Genomic DNA, 10184 nt, shown 5'->3' with positions numbered 1-10184 from the left:
TTGTTGTTATGTGTGTGAATGTATATTCACTTTCTTCTATCTTATAGATCTGATTATTTCTCTATGAAATACGTGTTATGTGTGTGTGCCTCATCTGTTATGTGGAAAATATATTGATTGAGCATGCTATACAGGTTTTAAAACTATGTATAAAAATGTATATTTTATCTACTAATATGTTAGGTAGAACGTGGGTAGATAGTTGGTGTGTGATAAAGAGATGAGAGGCCTCGATGTTGTTTTGATCCAGTCATCTAGCGGAATTTAGATGATGACCACGGGCTTTTCTAGACAGTCTAGTGGAACGCTAGCAGACTCATAACCTGTAGGTGTTAATGAACTTGGGTGTTCATTCGCTGTATTTCATCCCCCTCATGGTTGCCTTATTTGACTTATATTGCTGGGGAACCCCCGAAGCATGTGTTGTCGCCCCGATGAAATATCCTTAGACTAGGTCCCTTATGTTAGTTGTCTTAGGGACGTAAAGTGAGAATAACGGGAATGGGTAATTGGGTTATTGTTGGTTGGTGGAAATTAAATATAACTATTTATTGTGGGTTGAAAACCCTATATGCTCAACAGGCTCCCAAGCCTGACCCACTCAGTTTATTTGTATTACAGGAAGCGGCGCAAGAGCATAAGATGGATGAACCATCAAGTTGTTTTGTTTACTAGTCTGTATATGTATATATTTGTTGAATGACTCGTAATGTTATCGTTTATGCTTTATGGTCTATATCGGAAATGACATCCCGAGTTTTGATTATATAATGAAAATAAATTTCTTTATGAAATGCTTTGGTAAATATTATTTTATCACGTTTTGTTTTTGGGAACAAATTCCGCAACTCTTTCAAATCAATAGGATTTACTCTGAAATTATTTTAAAAGCATAAATGAAAATCGGTCTTTTCTGGCCGAGATTTTTGGGGATGTCACAGTTTAAAACCTGTATAAAACATTCATTCATCATCCATCTCAAATAAGCAAACAACATATATACACATAGCACATATTTTATATAAAATACTTCATATCTATGTGTAAGATGAAAGTGACTATACACTCACTTGATAAGACGATTGTCGGACAACACTACAACTCTTCAAGTAGTAATCCTTCGATGAATCAGGGATATCTTCACACATCGGGCTTCTCGCGGGCAGAGTTTCGGCTTGAAGACTCTTTTCTTCTCGAGATGTTCGGAGCGTCGGGACTTGCTTCGGGTGTCGGGATGATATCAGGGCTTCGGGGGGTATTTAGTGCAAAGTAGAAGAAAGAAGAGGGGTGAAGAATGGTAAATTGGCAACCAAAACCGGCTGGCCTCGCTCACTATTTATAGGGTTGAAACCCCGAGTTACGTTGGGCGTACGTCCCTGTATGCGGGGCGTACTGGCCTGTCGACATGTATGCTGGGCGTACATATTATACGCTGGGCGTACTAAGCGGATAAGCTCGGACGCATCAAGGCTACGAGTCCGAGCAATCATGAAAATGGAGTAGGCTTTATGGCCCAATTCAGACCATGCACAAGAGTACGCTGGGCGTACTCCCAATTTCCAAACTTCTAAAATTCGTATCTTTCGCATACGAGCTCCTTTTTTTGACTCTTTATATCCACGCGTAGGTGAGACTATGCTCTACAACTTTCTTTTAGACTCCGTTAGCTAATTTTGACTTGATTTTTAATATTATATTTTGAGTAGGCATGGACAGGAAAAGTCTGTTAATAATTAATAACTTCTTCATATGACATCCGTTTTCGTCTGTCTTTTTACTGCTGCACTACTATCGACGAGATCTTCGATTCTCGTTTAGATTGTTTCGGCTAGAAATCACTCGATCTAAATATCGAGTTTTGGACTGCATACCGCTAAGCTGAAACTTAGAAAAATCATAACTTCCTCATATGAAGTCAGATTTGGACGTTCTTTTGATGCACGCTCTCGGTTTAACGTATTCTACGACTTTTGTTTAGATCGCTATGGGAAAATATTGATCTATCGTAAATTCACTATTTACTTTGCGAGGTGTCGTGCCGGTTCTGTCGCGAAACTTCGACAGATAATAACTTCTTCGTTATAAGTCGGATTTCAGCATTTTTTTACATGTACGGAATCCTTGTAACATATAATAAAAATTAGTTAAGATTACTCCTTCTAAATAACCTTCCATCAAAAAGTCATGTTTTTTACGCTCATTGTCCTTAAATTGACTAGCCCGAATCTGCAGGCGTTACACTATACTACCGGAAGCATAGGACTCATACTTGGATCAGGGAAAGTCACAAGGTTACTAAGTCTCTAAGTAGTTGAGCCATTTTGTTCATTTTCATCATTACTTTTGTTTTGGTAAAGATTATTCCAACCTCAGTGGTCATATCAAATCGAGTCTGACTAAGATATATTCGTAAAGCGACAAACTTGGTTCTGAGAACCATGTTTGGCGTAGTATCCGACTTTAGTCAAAGATCAAAGAAGGAAAGTATCGAGGCGATCGACATATAGATTGCAAATCGTCAACAGAGCTTAGCAGCCAGTAGCTAGAGATTGCTACCTGTTATTATGTGATTATATCACATTAGAACACGAATGAAGGTATCCTTTGTGATAGAGTATGACTCAATGAGACCTGAGTCTAACTGTTGCATCATACGATGAGAGGTCATTAGGACATGTCACATCAGTCTCTTAAGGTAGTTGGAGTAAGGTTAAATCTGTTCTAGAAAGAGCAGGACCTCCAATAGAGATCAAATTTAGAAGGAAGAGTAGGTGTAATATTAAGCACCATCAATAGTCTAAGAGTTAAAAACTCATTAGAAAGGACATAAGAGTTACAGTTATCACCTACAATGGAAGGGTAACGTGCAGAGTCATTATATAAGCTATGTTTTGTTGATGCTTTCAGGACGTAATCATCCTAAGTGGGGATAACTGTAACACCTGCAAATTCAGGCTACACATAATAAGTAATAGTTATTAGATTTAAATCCTTGAATGTGATAATCTGTAGTCGTACGAGCTGCAGACTATATAATACAAGTTTCGTATTAAGGGAAAACAGAAAAAATCAGCCGAATCGCCCGTAAATCGTAAAAATAAGTGTGCCAACACATATATAACATTATATATTTTGAAATTATACGTCGACGTGATCCCAAAAACACAAATTTAATAGAAATCTGAGTTCATATGAAGGAAGTATGAATTTTATAAGATATAAAAATCAAACACGTAATTAAAAATTATTAACGTCAATAGATATGAAGAGAAATGTTGACTTTTAGGTAAACTCACCAAAATGAAAGTCATACTACTCTTTAAGATAGGAATTTTGCTAAAAGAAACCAAAATCGGAGTCCCTACGAGAGAGTTATGATTTTTGTAAAATCATTAAATCATATAAAAAAAGGCTAAAAATAAATTCATAATTAGCCGATGGAGTCTAAAGGAAAGTTATAGATATCGTCGAGGGATTTCTGGGGTATAAAAAATGTCAAAAACGAAGTTCGTATGAAGAAGTTACATAATTTATAAAATCTAAACTATAATTATTATAGTCGTCGAGATTATGAAACTAAATTAAGACTTAGTGTTATACATTAGGTCATGGCAAGTGCTAAGGCGATGTTCTACCCAAATTCTGAGGCATCCACTTTTATTAGGTGACTGCATAGTTACTTTCTGTTTACACATAGATATGAATTAAAGTATTCAAAATGCTTAATTGTTATGTGTGTTGTCTTTGTTGTGTTTAACGTAGTTGTGCAATATGATTGTTACTTGATTTAATCATATATTTATCATACTTTATAATATGATTAGGTAATAAATGGTTGTGCGAAATAACAAGTGAGAGGTTGTGATAGGGTTGTGTGAGATAGTGGTTATGATAGGTTAGTAAAAGTCATGCGAAATAATGAGCCATGTCTCCTGTGTCTATCCCAAGTACTTTTGTACCGTCTTGCTTAACCCAAATACTATTGTATTGTCGTGTCTGCTGTGATTATCCGAAGTACTAATATAATGTCGTGTTGACGTGTTTACCTTAAGTATTATCATACTGTCGTGTCTAATCATCTAGTAATTTTAGTTGTCTTCTGATAAAGATCGTTTAAGAAAGATCCCTTGAGATCATCATATTAGGATTAGTAAGTGAGAATAACGGGAGTGGGGTGATTGAATTATTTAAACGCTGAAGAATATATAATTGAATATTATATTAGTGTCTCACTCAGTTTCTTGTATTATAGGTAGAGATACGAAGATACTGATAAATATATAATTATCTGTCTTTTGATTAAAGGGATTCGTAAGCTGCTAGAATATTGATGTAAGACTCGTTTATTCTTATGTTTTGCATCAGTTATGACATCCCAAGATTTTTATAATCAAGAAAAAAACATTTCTTCGGAAATACTTTTACGGGACCAATTCCGCATTTATAAATGAACTTTGATTTAAATAAGCATAAATAAAAAGTTTTAAAATTATCGTAAAATTGGGGAGGTCACATCTACCACATAGTCACCCGATTGAATATCAATGATCTCATCCACCTATTGTTTAACTCTATCATTCAATGAAGGTCCCCTAACAACACTAGCATACGAATTCCCGAGAATCTCTTGTTTTTCAATCTTAAACGTAATGGGATGATGAGCCGGAGACTTACCGTTCCGAGAAAACCTTGGCATAGAAGCATACGACTTATGATATCCAAACTAAGTATCACACAATTTGTGAACCATATTCCCCACATCACAAATTCCAGAAAATATAATGAATCCAAAGCGTATTCCCACCCTAGACAATTTGTTTAAATGAACACGTCTCCTATTTTACCTAAACATGCACAAACCCTACATAAATCATTGGGTAATACAAAATTTGAAAAATTCATAATGAAAAACGACTGAACATCGGAACTTACATGTCTTTGAACCCGACTCCCTTGCCCAATCCATTGTCGACTTGAACCAGTAGTTTGTCTCCGAACTTTCGACCAAATACCATCATCCAGCCATCCCCCCCCCCCCCCCCACCCCCCCTAATGATCACAACTTTCGCCTACTACTGCCAGGAAAAATCACCGGCAAAGATCTTCGATGGCGGCTGAGTCGCATTTGTCAGACGCTAGGTTTGTGAAGAATATAATATTTAAATGTTTAATAAAGGTATATACAAAATTCTCCAATATTATTTTAACATGTGTAACGCACGAGTGTTCGCCTAGTTATAATTATAACCATTTCTTTTTACGAATAGGAACTAAATTGTATCTATTAATATGGTTCTTGTCTCATTTCTATTTTTATATATTTTAATTCTTTATTGTTTTTTCAAGCTGAATTTTTAATGAATATGAACACTATGAATTTGCTAGGACTGGAAGTATTATATATATGTTATATTAATTTTTCTATCGTGTAATATACGTGTTTGTAACATAGTTCCATAAATAAATATAAATAATTGTGAATAAAGAAGAGTGTAATGTACGTGTTTGTAACATAAATAATAGACGCCCTGCTACTCGATAGTCAATAATACACTTTATATAATTCCGTAGGTGATAGATACAAATTTAACACGCTCCAAATTAAAAGAAACTAAAAAGATTGACTAAGGTTTGATTTTCATCAGCTTCAACTCTAGCTAGCTTCAACTCTTGCTATACGGATAAAGTTATTAATAATGATTACAATTACATGGCTTAAAATGATTTGAGGGCATTGCTTAGGATTGGGGTTACCTACTAAGGTCAACAAAGTTGACCATCGAACCAAAAAGAACATAATATATAAATGAGTGCACTTTATATTACATCTTTTGACCTTATTTAATTTCTCTCTTCTGTTATCTTCCTCCTGAATCCTCTATATATTATGTGTTTGTTGCTCATCCTTCAAAGTCCAAAGATATATACAATCATCTCTTCCCCTCTTTCCTTTCTCTTTCTCTCTTTTTTATATATACACACCCACGTGTATTCGAGTTTCCGTTAAGATCAAGCATTGCATATTAATTATTAGCATAGCGTACGTATGTCCTTGTCAATTCCTTTATCTTTATATAAAATGGCGCCTTGTTCATTTCCTGACATATGGAGCTGGATTCAAAACCTACCACCACTTGCACAATGGCAAACAAACACCAAATCCATATGCATTATTTCATCCCACCCTTCTCTCGAACTCTCCATTTCAAAAACCCTACTTTACTCTCCTTCCTTCTCAATCTCCATTCGTTTGAATTACAAATCACCCATCTCTCTTTGGACCTCTAAACCACTCAAATCCGCCATTAACAAGACCTTGCTTAATGAAGTCACCATCTCCAAACTCTTGATGAATATCATCAAAGATATCATCAACTACACCCCCGCCAAACCCACCAAATCTTTCCTAAAACTCCCAGAACCCAACTCGATTCACGACCTCAAGCACATCTTCAATTTCGTTTTCTTGTCGCTAGCTTTCATAGTATCGATTTACGAAGCTCCCCGAGATATCAGGGGAGATTGCATAAACACGCTTAAAGATCCGTTCACAAGTTCATGGGCAAGGGAATCGTCTAAAAGATTGATGAGGTTAATGGGGTCGAATACAGAAGAAGAATGGATGAGGTCCATGAATCTTGCGATCACAAACTGGATGACAGAGCTACGAGAAAAGCATCATGTCTGGAAAGCGCCATCACCGATGTATTCTTCCGCGACATCGGGATTAGGGTTATGGAAACTTCAGTTGTATTGTCCGGTGATTGCTATGGAGATTGAGGAGTGTAATAGCCCCGGTCCTCCTGGAGTAGAAGATCAAAAGCTTGGATTTTCGTTGAATTATCATCAGGTTGAAGGGGTGATCCAGTTGAATCATCAAGTTGTGGTTCGAGAGAAATGGATTGATGTTTCAGTTAGCATCGACAACGTAAGGTATGGAAGAAGGTCTCCTCCTTTTATCTGTTTTTTTTTTTTTTTTAAATAAATTTATTGGTGTTTTTATTTGATTAATCAGCTATTTATTTCCTTTCAAAATCTTGAAAAAAGGATCATAATTCGTTCGGCCTTCTATTTTTCTTTAAACGGACTGGGCTTTTACACGATTAGAAAAGGTAAAATTATTTAACAACTTGTAAGGGTAAACAGATAAGTATAAACATTAACTAATAAAAATATTATTGAACAATGTTACATAAATTTCTAATTTCTAGAAAAAAGAAGTGGTATCCCTTTTTATTCAAGAAATTGATTTAGTATGATGGGCTTAACTGGTTTGTTTACATTGCTTGAAAGAAAAGGACAGTACTATTGGCATTAGGATTTAGATTTGTTGTCAAGCAATCGCCATCTACCAACTCTTTTTGCAATCATATATAACCTTTGAATAAAGATTCTCCCTAAAAATCAATTATATATAATACTAAAAATCATCTTTTCATTTATAACACGGATTACTTTTTATTCATGTATACTACTTGTTGTTGATCTGTATATAATCTTTCAAAACACACGTTGTTGTTGTTGTTGTTGTGAGATTTTTCAACTCTGGTAACAATTATTTTTGTAATATATCAACGTATCTTACTATAATTATCGATTTACCCATAGAAATAATGTATTAATAATGTATTAGTTTCAAACATGTGGTGCACGTGGTACTTGTTTGACAATAAAAAAAAAAAAAAAAAAAAAGTTAATATACAATTAAAGAAGGATTAAGGATTTACACTGACTTTTTTTTTTTTTCTGAAAAAATTAATATTTTAATCAGGTGTGATGTGATAAGACTCGTGAACGATATTCTCCTGAAAGAGTGTGGAGCAGGAATCGAAGAGAAGCACTTTCCATCACGAATATCCCTACAACTCACTCCCACAATCCAAACCAACGTCTTAAGCGTCTCTGTTAGCAGATCATCTGAAAACCCTGCAAGAGAAATCGGCATCGAGAGATCCATCGAAGGCACATTCGAGCCACCAAATCCTGTCATCGGAATATCCGTTTCCGCCGGTGAAACCGTCATCACCAACCTCAAGCCATGGAAATTCGAGCAATCGGTCTACGGCTATAGCGGATCTTTCAATTGGTTCCTTCACGATAGTGTTAATGGACGAGAGGTTTTCTCATCGAAACCTTCAAAGGTTGCGTTGATTCATCCGAAATCTTGGTTCAGAAATCGATATTCGAGCGTTTACCGGCCGTTTACGAGGCAAGGAGGGGTTATTTTCGCCGGCGATGAGTACGGAGAAAGTGTGTTGTGGAGGGTGGGAAGAGATGCGATTGGGCAAACGATGGAGTGGGAAGTGAAAGGATCGATTTTGTTGACTTATTGGCCCAACAAGTACAAGACGTTTTATACTGAAACGAGAAGGTTGGAGTTTAGTGAGATTCTTCATCTTAAACTAGCTTGATTTTGAAATCAAATTTTAGAAATTGTGTATACACATATAGGTTTTGGCTCAAATAAATTGTTTATCTTATAATTCCTAGTTAGGTTATTCTCGAGATTATTTGAATTTTTAACTGAAAAGTAAACAAAATTGATTTTTTTATTTCTTGTAACATTTAGTTTGACTCTATTTAACGCATAACATATTGGTTGAATCCATATAATAAGGTGTTATAATACCATTGAAAATGGATTTAGGGGATGTTACATAACCTACTAATTCAGAATCAGTAGCATTTAGTATCTTTGATACAACTTTTAATTAAATACTAATAAAAGTTAGAGTAAATTATACGAATGGACCAGTAGTTTGGGGTAGTCAAACTTTTTTTTTTTTTTTTTTTTTTTTTTTTTTTTTTTTTTTGTAGCTAGTAGTACCATTTGTTTTTGTTGTGGTTAGGCCATGCCAAACTAGAAAATACTATATTGTCATTTTCTAATTCTTTTCAACCATTTTATTATTTAAATAATTAATAACATTATTATTTAAAAAAGGGTCCCACAACCATTCCCTTTCCATTATCCCTTCACTTTTGTAGAAGAAATCAATTACCTAGGGTTCAAATCTAGAAAAATAAAATAGAGAAGATCTAGCAAAAAGGCCCAGACAAATTGACTCAAAACACCAAGAAGAATAGCAGATCGTAAACAAAAGGGCGTAAGGAAGGAGGGAGTCGTTTCCATTGAACCCACTGCCACATTAGCTTTTCTTTTTGATTTTTCTTCATCTTTCCGAACCCACAACACACGGAAATCTTATCTTTCTCAACCCACTCAATTAAAAAATATACAAAATAATCAAGATAAAATCTTAATTAGCAATAGAGTTACCGCCGGTACCACTCCCTCTTCGGTGGACTGTTTAATTGGTTTTACGAACCCACTTCATCCTCTCTCTCTCTACTTTCTCTCTCTCTCAATTTCTCTAGTACCATATGTTTTAAGACTTGTACCTTAGTTGTTTAGTATTTTTTTTAATTGAGTGGGTTGAAAAAGATAGGATTTCCGTGTGTTGTGGGTTCGGAAAGATGAAGAAAAATCAAAGAGAAAAGTTGATGTGGCAGTAGGTTCAGTGGGTTCAATGGGAACGACTCCCTCCTCCCTAAGGAGAATCGGTTTTCATAAACCCATTTGGAAATAAGAAGAATCAATTGAATGTGGAGGGCCTCGAGGCAAGGGACTGGGTGAGACCTTTGCTACATGCCAACGAGGGTCGCCCAAATCCTCCCTGATTTGTAAATCTATTGCATGCCATCTCTCCTGGTATGTAGATCTGATACACAGCAAAGGCAAAGAGGAACGAAGGTAGGTGTTGTTTCCGAGAGCGAAAATGGTTTTCTACGGCAAAGGCTATAAAAGTGGTTACCAACGGCTAGATGGGAATAAAAGATTATTGTCATTGATGTTCTTAAATGAAGATGATAATTGAGAGATATCTTAAATATAAGATCGACAGGTGGGGTATAGGGTAGGTGGGAGGCAGGAGGTCTAGCAATGGAGCGGGTTTAGAGTGAATCGACCTTGATCCAAACCCTCTTAACAAATTTCAAAATTGATCCAAACCCGCTCCATAAATCGAAGGGTTTTGAATAATCAAAATCATGCCCTTATCCACCGGATCAAAAAATATTCAAACTCACCTCGTAACATGTATGTTTGTTGAATAAAGAAACACATTTTACTTAATTTTAAAATAATATTTCTTAAATAATAAACTGTCGATTGTAGCAACTTT

The 10184-nt window shown here is 35.5% G+C and overlaps 1 protein-coding gene across 1 annotated transcript; it reads left to right on the top strand.

The window, feature by feature from the left end:
• The first annotated feature begins 5850 nt into the window (after positions 1-5850).
• Positions 5851-8552, top strand: LOC145088650 (uncharacterized). Its single transcript, XM_079027029.1, has 2 exons — positions 5851-6933; positions 7772-8552. The coding sequence occupies exons 1-2, from the start codon at positions 6047-6049 to the stop codon at positions 8409-8411; spliced, it is 1527 nt and encodes a 508-aa protein (XP_078883155.1). The 5' UTR covers positions 5851-6046; the 3' UTR covers positions 8412-8552.
• The last annotated feature ends 1632 nt before the right edge of the window (positions 8553-10184 follow it).

Source organism: Lactuca serriola, chromosome 2 (genome assembly GCF_051521515.1).
Source record: "Lactuca serriola cultivar US96UC23 chromosome 2, Lser_US96UC23_V15, whole genome shotgun sequence".
Taxonomy (NCBI): Eukaryota; Viridiplantae; Streptophyta; class Magnoliopsida; order Asterales; family Asteraceae; genus Lactuca; species Lactuca serriola.
This window is presented reverse-complemented; position numbering and strand designations above follow the sequence as displayed.

Coding starts and splice junctions, on each gene's coding strand:
- LOC145088650 (XM_079027029.1), top strand. CDS start 6,047: ATGTCCTTGTCAATTCCTTTATCTTTATATAAAATGGCGCCTTGTTCA. Junction 6,934..7,771: donor GTTAGCATCGACAACGTAAG/GTATGGAAGAAG, acceptor TATTTTAATCAG/GTGTGATGTGATAAGACTCG.